This window comes from Falco punctatus (genome assembly GCF_963210335.1).
Source record: "Falco punctatus genome assembly, chromosome: 3".
Taxonomy (NCBI): domain Eukaryota; kingdom Metazoa; phylum Chordata; class Aves; order Falconiformes; family Falconidae; genus Falco; species Falco punctatus.
In genome coordinates this window covers 109,632,017-109,646,267 of record NC_137582.1, presented here as the reverse complement: position 1 = coordinate 109,646,267, position 14,251 = coordinate 109,632,017, and the positions used below count along the sequence as shown (strand labels likewise).

Here is a 14,251-nt window from a genome sequence, read left to right as displayed (position 1 = left end):
ATCCGGCGGCTCCGGCTTCTCAGCCCTGCTGAGGGACAGTCCCCAAAGCCAGGGACAGGCTGGCACTGCGCCACGTGGCTGCCACCATGGCCCGCCGTGACGCCGTGCTGTCCCCAGAACACCCTGTCCCCACACCACCCATCCCTACGCCACCCTGTCCCCATGCCACCCATCCCTGCGATGTCCCATCCCTGCGCCACCCTGTCCCCGTGCCATCCCATCCTTGTGATGTCCCATCTCCATGTCACCCATTCCTAGGATGTCCCATCCCTGTGCCACCCTGTCCCCACACCACCCACCCTGGGATATCCCATCCCTGCACCACCCTGTCCCCATGCCACCCGTCCCTAGGATGTCCCATCCCTGTGACACCTTGACCCCCTGCCACACATCCCTGTGATGTCCCATCCCTGTGCCACCCTGTCTCCATGCCACCCATCCCTGCAATGTCTCATCTCCTTGACACCCATCTCTGTGGCATTCCATGCCCATGTCCCTTGTCACACCAACCTGTCCCCATGCCACCCACCTCCATGCCACCCCACCCTAACCCCACGCCACCCTTGCCCCATGCCACCCTGTGCCCAGGCCACCCAAGTGCCACCAACCCACTGCATTCCCCCTACCTTGTCCCAGTGACACACAGCCCCTGTGCCACGAGGCTCCTGGGTGCCACCCTGTCCCTCGGACACCCTGTCCCTGCGCTGTCCTGTCCCCATGCTGCCCTGTGCCAACCCTCCTGGTGCCACCTTGTCCTGGGATCATCCCATCCCAGTGCCACCCTTTCACTGCACTGCCCCGTGCCAGTGCCCTCCAGTCCCCATGTCACCCCATCCCAGTGCCACCCTGTCCCTGCACTGTGCCACCCCAGTACCCTCCAGTCCCCGTGTCACCCCAATAGTACCCTGTCCCCAAGTCAGCCCATCCTGGTGCCACCCTGTCCTATTGCCACCCCATCCCAGTGTCCTCCAGGCCCCATGTCACCCCATCCCAGTGCCACCCTGCATCCCTATGCTATGCCAAGCTGCTGCCACCACATCCCAGTGCCACCCTGTCCTCGCGGTGCACCACTCCAGTGCCCTCCAGTCCCCATGTCACCCCAATGTCACCCTGTCCGCATGCCACCCCACCCCAGTGCCACCCCGGCCCAATGCATCCCGGTGCCCCCCGTCCCCGCGTCACCCCGCCCCCCCCCCCCCCGCCGGTGTCCCCACCCCAGCGCCCCCCCTGTCCCCGCGTCACCCCGGTGCCCCCCCCTCGCCGGTGCCCCCGTCCCGGTGCTGGGTGCGGGACCTGCCGGGGTGCCGGCGGCTCTCGGGGGAGCTGTGTGCGGAGCAGGCGCCCTCGGGGGCGGCGGCGGGGCCGTCCCTGGGGGGAGGCGGCGGGCGCTGAGGTGACACCGGGAGGCGACACCGGCCGGGGCCAGCCCCGCGCCCCCGGCACCGGCGCTCACCTGCCGGCCGGCGCCTCCTGGATGCTCTCGATACCGATGGCGCTGGAGCGGCGGGAGCCGAGCGGCCCGGGCCGCCGCCGCGACGGACTCTTCCCGGGCACCAGCAGCGCCTGCGGGTCGCCGTTAACCGGGGAGCACCGGGGAGGGGGGGGGAGGGAGGGCGGCGGGGGCCTCCGTGCCGGGGGTACCCACCTCTTCCACCGAGCCCAGCCCGATGGCGCTGCCGCGGCGTCCCCGCCGGCTCCCGGGCACCAGCAGCGACTGGGGGCGGCACCGCGTCACCGGCCCCGGGGGGCCCCGGGGGAACGGGGGGGGGCGGGGGGCGGGGGGCGGGGGGGGCGGGGCCGCGCAGGTGAACGGGCGGGGCGGGGCAGACGCGGGTGGGGCAGGGCTAGCGCGAAGGGGCGGGGCTTAGCTCCGGGTGGTACCGCCTGAGGGGGGCGTGGTTCGACGGGAGAAGGGGCGCGGCCTCAGCCAGGCGCCCGCTGACTGGCTGACTGCGCGGGGGGCGTGGCCAGCGAGGCGGGGGCGTGTCGCGGGGGCGGGGCACTCACGCTGGCGGGCCCCGCGGCGCCGTCGGGGGGTCCGGCGGCGGCGTTGGCGGCGGCGTTGGCGGCGTTGGGGGAGGGCGGTGGGGGGGCCCGGCGGGGTCCCAGCCCCACGGCCTCCAGGGAGGGGCTGCGGCCCCGCAGCGCCCGCTGCAAGGCCCCCCCGCGCCCCCGTCAGCAGCGCCCGGGATCGCCGGGCACCCCCGCCCCGCTGTCGGGGAAGGGGGGGACACACGCGGACCCCCGGCGCCGCGCCCCACCTTGAAGGACTCGAAGAAGCCGGGGGCGGCGGCGCCGTTGTCAGAGCGATCGTCGTCGGGGCCCAGCCCCAGCATGGCCTGGCTGCGGGCCTGCAGCTCCTCGTGCAGCGTCTCCAGCAGCGCCGCCCGCGTCCGCTCCTGCGCACCGCACCGCACCGGCTGCGCACCGTACCGCACCGCACCGGCCCCGCACCGCACCGCACCGGCCCTGCGCCGCACCGCACCGGCCCCGCACCGCACCGGCCCCGCACCGCACCGGCTGCACACCGCACCGCACCCGCACCGCACTGGCTGCGCACCGCACCGCACCGCACCCTGCGCCGGCTCCACACCCTCACCGCCGCACCCCCCGCGCCCACCTCCCCCGTTCCGCAGCAGGCCCGGCACCCGCTGTGCACGGCGCCCCCGCACACGGCACCCGCGCACGCACAGCGCCCAGGGTGCGCAGCGCCCGCAGCTACAGCACCCGCCTCCTTCACAGCACCCACATGCGCAGCCCCGCTGCAGGCGCAGCATCCACGGCAGGCACAACACCCACATCCACAGCACCCACAGCAGGCACAGCACCCGCAGCAGGCACGGCACCCACAGCATCTGCAGCAGGCACGGCACCCGCAGCATCCGCAGTAGGCATGACACCCGCAGCACCCACAGCAGGCACGGCACCCACATCCATAGCACCTGCATCGTTCACAGCACACACATGCACAGCCCCACAGCAGGCATGGCACCCATGAGCACAGCTGCAGTAGGCATGGCACCCACAGCAGGCGCGGCATCCACATCCACACCCCCACAGCATGCACAGCACCCGCAGCAGGTACAGCACCCATGTGTGCAGCACCCACAGCAGGCATGCTACTCATAGCATGCACAGCACCCACCTACAGGCACAGCACCCACAGCACCCACGTTGCGCTCAGCACCCACGGGCCCCACGGCATACACAGCCCCCTTACAGGTGCACCCCCAAGATGCCCAGCACCCTCAGCACCCCAGCTGCTCAGCACCCTCATTTGCACCCACCTCCAGCTTGGCGAACTTCTCGGCCTTGTAGCAGGCGTACTCGGCGTTGATGAGCTTTGTCAGCAGGAACTCCTGGAACTCTGGGCCCTGGGGGGGCAAGGGGCAGCCCCGGGTGGGTGCCATCCGGAGAACACCCCCTCCCCCAGCAGCACCCATGGGTGCTCACCTTCCTGAAGACAGCAGGGTCAGGCAGCGGCGGGCCGAAGAAGGGTACATCGTCACGGGCAGTGACGGAGACCTGGGGTGGGGAGGGGGAGTGAGGGGGCACCCTGCTGCCCCCAGCACCCCATGGGGATGGGGAAACTGAGGCAGGGGTGGCACCTTGTAGAGGGTGCCCTGGGGGCCACCCTGCTCCAGCTGCACCACCACAAAGGCGTGGAGGAAGTTGGAGGCGATCATGTCAGGGACGAAGGGGGTGTTCTCGTCCTGGAAAACGATGGCCACGATGTCATTGCCGATATGACGCTTCCGCTGCAGCTGTGGGGACACAGGGGGGAGACACGGGGGACACGGGGTGGTCACACCACAGGGGACAAAGGCAATGACAGACCCTGTGCTCCATAGGTGCCTCCTAGCACCCATGGGTGCCCTGTGGAGCTTTTGCTTCCCATAGGCACCCCTTCAGCACCCAGGGGTGTGCTGCTAGTCCTTGTGCCCCATAGATGGCCACTAGCACCCAGGGGTGCCCCTGCAGCTTTTGCATCTCAGACAGCCCCCCAGCACCCATGGGTGCTCTGCTAGCCCCTGCATCCCATAGATACCCTCCAGCACCCATGGGGTGTACCACTAGCCCTTGCATCCCACAGATGCTCCCCAGCACCCATGGGTGCCCCAGGAGCCCCTGCACCCCATGGATACCCCCAAAGCACCCAGGTGGCCCACCAGCCCTTCCACCCTATAGGTGCCCCAAGACCCACTACATCTCCATTTCTCCCAAGCACCCATGTGCTCCCCCTCAACTCTTGCCCCCCACCATCGTCCACCACCACCCCCAGCACCCATGGGTGCCCCACCTGCTGGGCATCCCCCTCGGTGTAGGGCAGCTTGGTGGAGACGTGGAACATGATCTCCTTGTCACGGAAGTGGCAGTACACTGACTCGCTGCCTGTCTGCCCGTGGGTCACATCCAGCCCTCCCCGAAACCTGGATGGGTGGGGGCAACAGGCACCCTGAACCTGGGGCCCATGGGTGCCCCCACCCAGCACCCCAGCACGCACCCCTTGAAGTCCCGCAGCTGCACCCGTTGACCCAGGACGTCGAGGAATTCGGCGAACGCCGGACTCTCCTCCGTGGTGCCAAAAAGCTCCTCCTCGGAGGTCTGCAGTGGGGTGGGGATGGGTGCCAGCACCCACCCAGGACCCCCCCCACTCTAACACCACCCCACCCAACCCCATACCTGCCCCAGCTTTTGGTAGATGACCCCAAATTTGAAGTGGTTGCTGAGCACGTGCTCATCAAAGGCGAGGATGAGGCGGGATGCCTGTGAGGGTGGGAGGGGGTAGAGGTTGGGTGGGGGGCATCCTGGGGTGCCCCCACCCATGGGTGCCATGCACCCCCACCCCCTGCTCACCTTGGGATAGAGCACAGGGTAGAACCGATCCACATTGATATCCTCGCACACCAGCTGCAGGAAGGATGGGTGATGCGGTGGGTGGCCCAGGGTGGGGAGGCACCCATGGGTGCTGCCGGAGGTGTTGCACCCACCTTGGCCATCTGCACCACGTTGGGGAACTCGGCCAGGCAGGAAATGGGCACCACATCATGCAGGGTGCGGGTGCGGGTACTGTGGGGCAAGGCAGGGGTCAGGGTGGCCCCCTGCCCTCAGCCAGCACCCATGGGTGCTCCCTGGCACCCTGCTCACCGCAGCAGCAGGTGGAGGTGCTCCTGCTCATCATACTTGAGGGAGAAGACAAGGTGGCCCAGAGTGGGGTCCAGGGAGTAGTAGTTGAAGTGCTCCTGCAGGGAGGGGGCCAAGCACCCATGACCGTGCCAGTGGGTGCTGATGCTGGCAGGCACCCATGCCCCATGAGCACCCGTACCTATGGGGTACCTATGCCCACGGGCCACCCATCCTATAGATGCTTGTAGGTTCCCCGTGCCCATGGACACCCATGTCTACAATCACCCACGCCATGGGGCACCCATGCCCATGAGCACCCACACTCACAGACACCACCACCTACAGCGCACCTCCACTCACGGGCTCACATGCAATGAGCCACCCACACCCATGAGCACCCATGCCAGGGGGCACCCAGGTTCCTGTGCACCAGCACCCACTGGCACCCATACAAAGGGCGCCGCCATGCCCACGCACACCCATGCCCATGGGGCAGCCAGGTCCACCAGCACCCATAGCCATGGGGCTCCCATGCCCGTAGATACCCACACCCACATCCATGAGCACCCGTACAGGTGAACACCCATGCCATAGGGCACCCATGTCCATGAGCACCCATGCTTATGAGGTCTCCATGCCCCTGCCCACACACACACACAGGGAGCCCACCCAGACAGGGAGCCCACCCACCCATGCCTGGAGCACCCATGGGGCCTCACCTTGCCCAAAAAGTGCTTGCGGTAGATCTTGGCCGTGTGGTTGCCCTCAAGCCTTGCCCGGCTGCTGGGTGCTGGGGTAGGGGGGCCCTCGGGTGCCCCGCTTAGCTGGTGGTTGGTGCCCTCGATCCAGTAACCCCCAAACTGCGGCAGGAGGATGAGGGGAAACGGCCCCTCTCGGCCCAGCACCTACACCCACAACCCAGGTGGGTGCTCCGGCCATCCAGCCACCCACGCACCCACCCAGCCGCTCGCCTGCCCTCGCACCCATCTCTGGGTGCTCTACCTCATGCACGCTGGGGTAGGGGATGTAGTCCTCCTCCGTCTGCAAGACAAAGGGGGGGGTGAAGGCCATGCTAGCACCCATGGGTGCTGGGGTGGGGGAAGGCCATGCTGGCAGCCATGGGTGCTGGTTGGATGCCCCCGCCCCAGTGACACCTACCTTGAGTGGTGGGGGGATGGTGTGGCGCTGCTGGGCCATCCTGCTGCCCTGCGGGAGGTAGGGGCTGTGGGTGCCCTTCACCCCACCTTGGGATGGGCACCCTTGGGTGGGGAGCACCCATGGGAGCTTACCTGAGGGTGCAGTGGCTGAGGGGCTGCCGGTGCTGGCTGGAGGTATATCTAGGTGGCGTGGAGGGGTCCAGGGGGGTCCATGGCACTTTCTGGGGGAGAGGAGAGCTCCCCCACAGCCCCTCACCGCGCCGCCGGGCTGCTCAGGCAGCGGCGTTACCCCTGAAGCCTACTGATGGCAGCAAGCCAAGCGCCACCTTGCTGGCTGCCGGGAGCCAGCGGGCCGGGAGCGGCAGAGGGGGGGTCACTACACGGGGGTACCCGGCTGATGAGCGTGTGAGTCCCACCCCCCCAAACCCCCCTGGCACCCCCGTCCCCGCCCACCCCGAAGGGCGCCCTCTGCCGGCGGGAGGCGGCACCGCGCGGGGCAGCACCACGGACAGCGCCGGGGACCGCCCGGGAGGCGACACGGCGACACAGGCCCTGGTGCAAACACGGCCCTGGTGCGAACCCATCCTTGTGCAAACACAGCCGGGGAGCAGCCACCACTGCCCGCCCTGCCACGTGCAAACACCACCCCCCCACCGCGTGTGCGAGCCTCGTGCGAGCACGAACGCTCGTGCAGTGCAAACACAGCAGCGTGCAAACGTGTCTCTGGTGCAAAAGGGACTCATGCAAATGGGACCCATCCCTGTGCAAACGTGACGCTGGTGCAAACACCACACTGGTGCAGACACGACCCCGGTGCAAAATGAGCCCTGTCCCTGTGCAAACACGACCCGTCCCTGTGCAAACACGACCCATCCCTGTGCAAACACAACGGTGTGCAAGCACATCCCTGGTGCAAGGTCTCATCCCTGCACAAACGTGATGCTGGTGCAAACACGACTGTGTGCAAGCACACTCCTGGTGCAAGAATGACCCTGGTGCAAACACGACGGCGTGCAAGCACACTCCTGGTGCAAACACGACCCATCCCTGTGCAAGCACGACCTGGTGCAAGCACGACCTGTCCCCGTGCAAACACGACTGCATGCGAATGCAACCCTGGTGCAAATGCGACAATGTCACCCGTCCCCGTGCAAACGCGACCCTGGTGCAAACACGACCCGTCCCGGTGCGCCGGGGGCTGCAGCGTGTGTGGGGCAGGGGGGGTCTCCCACCGCCCCCCTCGCCAGAAGCCCGCGGGGGGAGGGGAAACAGGCCCGGGGTGAGGGGGTGGCACCGGGGGGGGGGGGGTGTTGGCACCGGGGGGGGGGGTGACCCAAACGTGGGGCCGAGGCGGGGGGGCAGGCTGGGGTTGACTGGGACATGGGGGGCGGATTGCCGGGGGGGGCTGGGGGGGTGATTTTGGGAGAGCCGGGGGCAGGTTTGGGGGGCAGTTTAGGGGAGTAATTAACGCGGGGGGGGGGACAGTTCAAGGGGGAGGGATTTTGGGGACGAGCAGATTTGGGGGTACACGGGGGGGCTGAACCCCCCCCCTCCCCCCCTGGGTCCCACCGCCCGGACCCCGAGCATCCCCCGCCCCCCAGACCCCCCACCCCCGCGCTGCCGGTACCGGCTGAAGGTCACCGGGGGACGGGCCCCCCCCGACACACCCCCACGGCGGGGGGGGGGCTCCGGGGGTCCCCGGTTCCCGCTCCGCTTGGCGCGGCACTTACCGGGGGTGCGGCGGGCGGGGGCCGGGGCCGGTACCGGGGCCGGTACCGGAGCGAAGCGGAGCGGGGCCCCGCCGCTCGCAGCCACCGCGCCGCGTCACGTGCGGCGGGGCGGGGCGGCCCCTCCGGGGGCGGCCGGCACCGGGAACCGGCACCGGAACCGGTACCGGGAAACGGCACCGGGAAATGGGAAACGGCACCGGGAAACGGCACCGGAACCGGCACTGGGAACCGGCACCGGGAACCGGCACAGGCACCGGGAAACGGCCCCGGCCTCGGGAAACGGCCCCGGGATACAGGAACCGGCACCGGGAACCAGCACCAGGAAATGGCACCGGCACCCGGCACCGGCCCCGGGAAACGGTGTCTGGCCCCGGGGACTGACCCTGCGGACCCCATCCCCGGTGCCCCCCGCCCCCGGACCGGGTGCCCCCTCCTGCCCCCAGCAGCCCGGGGCAGCCCCCAGACCCTCCCGGTGCCCCGGTGGCACCCAGCCACCCCCGTCTGTCACCTGCAGCTCAGCGGCACCCAGTGCACCCCCCACCCATAACCTCCCCGGCACCCAGGGAAACCAACCCCCCATAACCCCCTTGAGACCAGAGAGCCCCCCTCTCCATAACCCCCAGGAGACACCCCCCCCCCATGGCTATCTGAACATCCCACCCCCAATCCCCTTGGCACCCAGGGACAGCACCCCCCCATAACCCCCTTGGCACTCAAGACACACACACACACACACCCAACCCCCTTGACACCCAGGAGACACCCCCCACTCCCCCCCCCCAGCACCCAGGACACGCGTGACCCCCCCGGGACACCCCGGCTGGGGGCCCTCAAGGCAGGGCTGGCACCGTCCCCGCTGCCGGTGCCAGGGGCTGGCCGGGAGCCCCCCCCGGGAAGCGGCTGCCCGGGCGATGCGCCAGCGCAGGGACGTGCTGGGGACACCCAACCAGCCCTGCAGCTGCCACCCACCCCCAGCTTCAACAGCAGCCATCCCACCAGCCAAGGGGGGGGGGAGCTCCCCGTCCCCGAGGGATCCCCCTTTCTCCCCCCCCAGACCCCGCATCCCTCTCCTGCGGCGACCCCGAGGGGATGCGCAGCCCTACCCCCCTTCCTCCCTTAGGCGAGGTGTCAAGAGCCACCACGGAGCACGTGTATGCGCTTTAATAAGGCTTCCACAGCTCAAATGACAATTTTAATCTGATAAATGTTTGCAAAGAACAGACAAATGGGGGAACCGGGCCCGTCGGTCTCATCCTGTACCTGTGTCCCCCGCCAGATACGGCACCGCTGCTGCGCGCCCCCCCCCCAGCCACCCCGCCCCGGCTCATTCCTCCCCACTGGGTTGAAAGACTCCAAATTTCACCATATTATAAGCTCGAGGAAGAGATATTTTGTAACGTGTTTTTTTTTTTTAAAAAAAAAAAATTAACAGCAAATTGGAAAAAAAAAACCAAGAACCCCCAACAAAACGGAATTTCCAGGGAATATGTACACAAGCGAGTGCTTCCGTCTGGGAAGAAGAAAATCTCCTGCCCGTTCCCGAAGGATGGAGCAGCTTTGGCGCACCGAATTCCTGCCGACGGTCTTTACCTTGGGAAAGAATAAGTGGATCCAACTGGCCCCCACCCCCCCTTGGAGGAGCTCCGGGGGTCCCCAAACGCCGGCTGCTTCACCCCCCATCCCACCGGGAGCGGGGAGGAGGGCGTGCAGCCCCGGCGCTCGGCTGTAATTCTTCGGCTAAAAGTGAACATTTAAAAAACCCAGGACTGAGGGTAGCGGGAGGGGGTAACATGCCTCCCCCTCCCTGCTTCTTGCAGCCCCAAACTCCTGCGGTACTTAAAAAAAATAATAAAATAAAGCCGATGTGGCAGCAACCCAACTCTCTGCATCACATTTTGCTGCAGAAACAAGTTTAAAAGGCTGAAAAGGAACAGGAAACATCTAACTTACGTTATTACAGAGAAACCACAACAGTGCCCTTTTTTTTTTTCCTTTTTATCCTTTTTTAAGCCTGGAAGCGGTACGCTATTTCCTGCTACTAATAGGCAACGGGGAGAGATCCTTTCTGGGAGCTACAGATGTAAAAAAGAAGAATAATTAGTGCATTCCTGAAAAATGAGAATAGAAGGGGGGAAAAAAAACCAACCCCAAGCTCTTCCCACAGGATACACAGCACCCACCGGCACCCACCCGCGCCCCCTTCGCTGTCTCCGCTTCAGGCTCCCCCAAGCCATGGGCACGAGCGCTCCAGGCAGTTCCCGGACTGGAGGAAAAAGATGTTATCAAAAGTCATTAAAATACCCCACATTTCTTAAAAAAAAAACCCAAAAAACAAACAAATAAACCAAAACCACACCAACCCCCCCCCCCCCCAGTTCACAGAGCCCAGGTGGTTATTCCAAGATCATGGACCGTTTGGAAGTGAAGGCGAGCGGCTGGAGAGCCGGCGGGGGAGGCAGCTCCTGGCCCCCCCACGCTGGAAGGCTTTCGGAGGCAGACCACAGCTCACGTTTTGGGTTAAACAGATGAAGGGTGGGTTGGTTTTTTGTTATTTTTTTTCTTTCCTTTTTTTTTTTTTTTCTTTTTTTTTGAAAGAGCTAGACATTCCTCACAAGTAACAATTTTTCTTGACTTCCATGCTGTACTGAAAGAGTAATAGTGGATCAAAGACAGGATTATCTGTAAGCAGGTTTTACGCCTAAAAGAGTTACTGGAGAACAGATCAAGATGTTTTTGATCTACTGGATTACAACCCCTTTTTCGGACAGATGAGCGCAGCGCAGGGTTGGAGTCAGGGAATACACGGGAATGCCTCCATCTCCCTCGCCTGCAAACACAACGTGCTCTTGCTGCTGCTAAACTTTCCAACCTTCCTGTTGCTTTCATTAAATACAAAATCGGGAACGCTCTCTTGAAGGCAGGGTGTCCTTCAGTGCAATCTGCTTTGACATAAGGCATTTTTTTTTTGGGGGGTGGGGTGGGGAGGGGGGGCAGTCATTTCAGAATGGGTTTCTGCCTTCTGGAAGAGTCAAAGAGTTCAGTCCTGTATCCACCTTTTTTTTTTTTTTTTCTTTTTTTTTTTTTCTTTTAATGCCCTACCATGTCAAAATCCTCTTCCCTTCTGGTCACTCCTCTGTTGCCAACGGTTTGAAAACAATCAGTGTCCAAGTAAACCAGTCCCTGAGGAGAAAAGACAACGACCAAAAGATGATGATGCTTAACGGGATGAACTTAGGGGGCTTACATAAAGTCGGGGGGGGGGAAACACCAACCCGGACGCACCTTTAAATCCTTCTTCAGGCATACAAACTGGGGACAGAAAGAAAAAAGCACGGTGTTAGCAGACTCCCGACAGTTGTTTCTAGAAGCATCTTTTGTCTGAGCGGTGTTGTACCGCTGCACCTCCCGCTGACAGTGACAGCAAAGCCTCAGCGCCTCCATTTTCTACCTTTACGTCCCAAATCCAACCTCAATGGGCCATCCATACCTCTCCCCAAAATCACAGCGCCTTCCCCGAACCCCAAATCCTCCTCACCTTGCATAACGTCGTCCATCGCCGCGTAATCCGCAATCGGTTCATCAGCCTGGGAAACAAAGTGGAGCGGGGGATTAACGAGCAAGCAAGCTCGTTGGGAAGTTCACGTGGAACTCCGGAGGGGAGCGGGGAACAAACGGGTCTCTTGCCCAAACACCGTCTGGGAACACGAAGGGAGGACTCACTCCCGAATCCAGCCCTGTTTTGGGCTGGTGTGCACGCAGCCCAGCAGCAAAGGCCAGCTAATAAATACTCTTGAAAAACAAGAATAAAACAAACCAAGAGGATTTTCCTCCTCCAAGAAGGAACTCCAGGGAGAAGTCATTAAATCAGGCGACCGAGCAGCCACAGGTGGGCACCTCTAGCGCACAGTGGTTTTCACATGCCCCAAACCCACGTTTTCTCTTTGGTTGTATAAAAATCAGTTCCGTTCCCTGCTTCCTTCAACTTCATTTGAGCAGCCACACTCTCACGTTACCTTTAATAAAATAACGGACTCGGGGATGACTCCCAGGCTGCCGAGCGTTGCCGTGTCATCGCTCAGTATCTTCCCGTCGATCGACAAATTCTGGTCGAAGGGAGCAACTGAAAATGCATGCATGATCTGTGCCAACACAATGAGACACGCTGATTTTGTGCGGAAGGAAAAACAGCACTGCTGAGCTACAGACAAATACCACGTTCAGAAGAGCAACACACACCTTTCGATGCCACGTGGGATTTCAGACTCTTTCCCTCCATCCTCCCCCAGCCACGTGCTCCTGATTTTGTGTTTTCTTCCTCGAGACACAACCCGCTGGGAGGAAACCCCTCTTACCTGTATTTTCAGCTCTTTCAGCGTCTGATTAGCAGAAACAAGCAGCGCTTTCTCCCCTCTCACTTTCCGGTGCCGGGTGCTTCGTCTGATGCCTTGTTTTTGGTAAGTGATGTAGCTCTGGTGGGAGATCTTCTGGCGCTTTGCACCACCGTTGGTCTAAGAACAAGAACAAAAATCAGCCCAGGTTTGGGACTGATGGACAATACAACCTCCCCCGTACCCCCCAGAGCGCGTTTTGGGTGACTCTGTCACATGAAGGAAGGCGTGAAGCACTGAAAAGCCCCGTCAAAAGCAAACCACCGCATGCAAGCATCAAGAGGATGGCAGAACTCGCCTTGAAACCTCTGTTCCTGCTTCCAACGCTACGGCGGGGCGGGTAACCAGCCAAGCGTGCAAGTCACCATCAATATTTCATCTCTCCAAAACCGAAGCAGTGGCATGGTGTGACCATTAAAATGACAACTTAAGACACTGCCGGGTTTGCCTGCCAGCAGTAAACAGAGGGCGGCAGCTACCCCGTCATGCTGACTCAAGAGGATGATGCAAAAACTAAGGAACCTGGTGGTGGTTTTGATCTCTACCTGGTTAAAATCTGGGTCTTGCTCCCCCTCTGGCTTGTTTTCCTCCCTTTCCTCTTCAGCTTCTGAGCTGCTCACGTTCAGCTCTGGAGCAGCATCCTTCATTACCTGAAGTCATAAAAATCATTCTCCGTAACTAACCCGACGGCCACAACCCAGGCTTGTCACATCACGGCAGACAGCTTGCGGAGCCCTCCAGGATGCCACCTTGACCCAACGAACCAAGGGAGAGCAGGAACAGCCCAGCGATGGGCTCCCCACGCTCTGCAAAGTCCTCTCCACCCCTCCCGGCGGCATCGAACCATGGGGGAATTTGGCTCAGGAGAACAAGCTCCTCTATTGAATTGCAGGTGCTTCCTGAGGCTCAGGACCTACTCTCCTCTCCAGGCAAAGGGAAAGTCTCCAGGGACCTGGACTGATTTCTTTCCCATTAGCTGGCTGCTTCTCTGGTTCATCTAAGTGTATTACAAAAGCCCTAACACAGAGAAAGGAATATTATCTGTAAATTAGACACTTATCCATCCCTGCAGCAGGCCGACAAGAGGCACTCAGCACCATTATTTATGGGTCTGGAGGTTGTAAGTAAATGAAATCTAAATAATTTACACCAACAGATAAATAACAAGGATGTTCGGTTCTGTGTAAGTCACTCCAGGAGGCACGGATCTGCCAGACGTGAATTCACATCTACGTTTTGGCTGGAGCTGGGGTTTGCAGGAGCCCAGGAGACTGGCGCGCTCTCCATCCTGGATGCCCAAGAGTTGGCTTCTCCGTCAACGTTATTTGCAATTAATGATGCAATTGCAGCTCCCAAACATTCAGCACCAACCACAGCCTCCCCAGGGCCCTCCGGATTCCAGCAGTGCTGCCTTATGCCAATTTTATACAGCCGTGGCTGCCCTCCCGCAGCAGCAGCCAAAGGGGGTACCTGGGGGTTGCAGGGGACGGGGGGGGAAGAGCAGGGGCGAGGGGATGGGAAACGCTCCCCGGCTTTGCAAATGGAAAGCGGCAGGGAAGGAAGCAGCGGCTTCGAGTGCCGCCGTCCTCACTGGCGGTGCTGCCGCGCTGCTGGCAGGCATTATTGCTGCTTCGCATCTCACCGAGACTGCCCTGCTAATGAGGGATCTTGCAGGCGAGCGCTCGCCCCCTTGCTCCAGCTCCAGCTGCTCAGCAAAGAATAGCTGCCTGTTTTTTGCCAGCCCCACACGTGTGAGCACAGTCCTGTCCAGCACCAGCAAAAAGAAAAAGAAACCCCCACCCCTCCTCTGCACCAGAGCCAAGATACAGCCTCGGGATTCAGCCTTCCA

General features: G+C 62.6%; 2 protein-coding genes across 12 annotated transcripts in view; both read right to left on the bottom strand.

The window, feature by feature from the left end:
- RAP1GAP (RAP1 GTPase activating protein) lies at positions 1-8,572 on the bottom strand. 9 transcript variants are annotated; one of them, XR_013927120.1, is made up of 19 exons: positions 8,015-8,572; positions 6,417-6,464; positions 6,286-6,333; positions 6,130-6,168; positions 5,847-6,032; positions 5,149-5,243; positions 4,992-5,070; positions 4,684-4,911; positions 4,505-4,605; positions 4,301-4,430; positions 3,609-3,764; positions 3,454-3,525; positions 3,288-3,374; positions 2,262-2,399; positions 2,008-2,151; positions 1,646-1,714; positions 1,454-1,563; positions 627-1,368; positions 1-28 (listed from the first exon to the last, which is right to left on the bottom strand). XR_013927120.1 is itself a non-coding variant. In XM_080380796.1 (19 exons), exons 1-19 carry the CDS (start codon positions 8,408-8,410, stop codon positions 1,239-1,241), a joined length of 2,166 nt encoding a protein of 721 aa, XP_080236922.1. In that variant the 5' UTR covers positions 8,411-8,572; the 3' UTR covers positions 35-1,238. The 9 variants fall into 9 exon arrangements, 7 of the variants coding, with proteins under 7 accessions (XP_080236922.1, XP_080236921.1, XP_080236924.1 ...); XR_013927121.1 differs by having other exon boundaries at positions 1-25; XM_080380796.1 differs by lacking the exon at positions 1-28 and having other exon boundaries at positions 35-1,368; positions 4,684-4,767; positions 4,858-4,911.
- Positions 8,573-9,160: 588 nt separating this feature from the next.
- The window catches only part of USP48 (ubiquitin specific peptidase 48), a 30,633-nt gene continuing 25,542 nt past the window's right edge, over positions 9,161-14,251 (bottom strand). For 2 of the 3 annotated variants that reach the window (XM_080378896.1, XM_080378894.1), the window contains 6 exons: positions 12,948-13,052; positions 12,367-12,522; positions 12,028-12,153; positions 11,550-11,598; positions 11,297-11,323; positions 9,161-11,194 (listed from right to left, as the gene is read on the bottom strand). In XM_080378896.1, coding sequence (XP_080235022.1) covers positions 11,172-11,194; positions 11,297-11,323; positions 11,550-11,598; positions 12,028-12,153; positions 12,367-12,522; positions 12,948-13,052 — 486 coding nt within the window. In that variant the 3' untranslated portion in view covers positions 9,161-11,171. The remainder of the gene's footprint in view (positions 11,195-11,296; positions 11,324-11,549; positions 11,599-12,027; positions 12,154-12,366; positions 12,523-12,947; positions 13,053-14,251) is intronic. The other variant, XM_080378895.1, reaches the window with a different exon arrangement.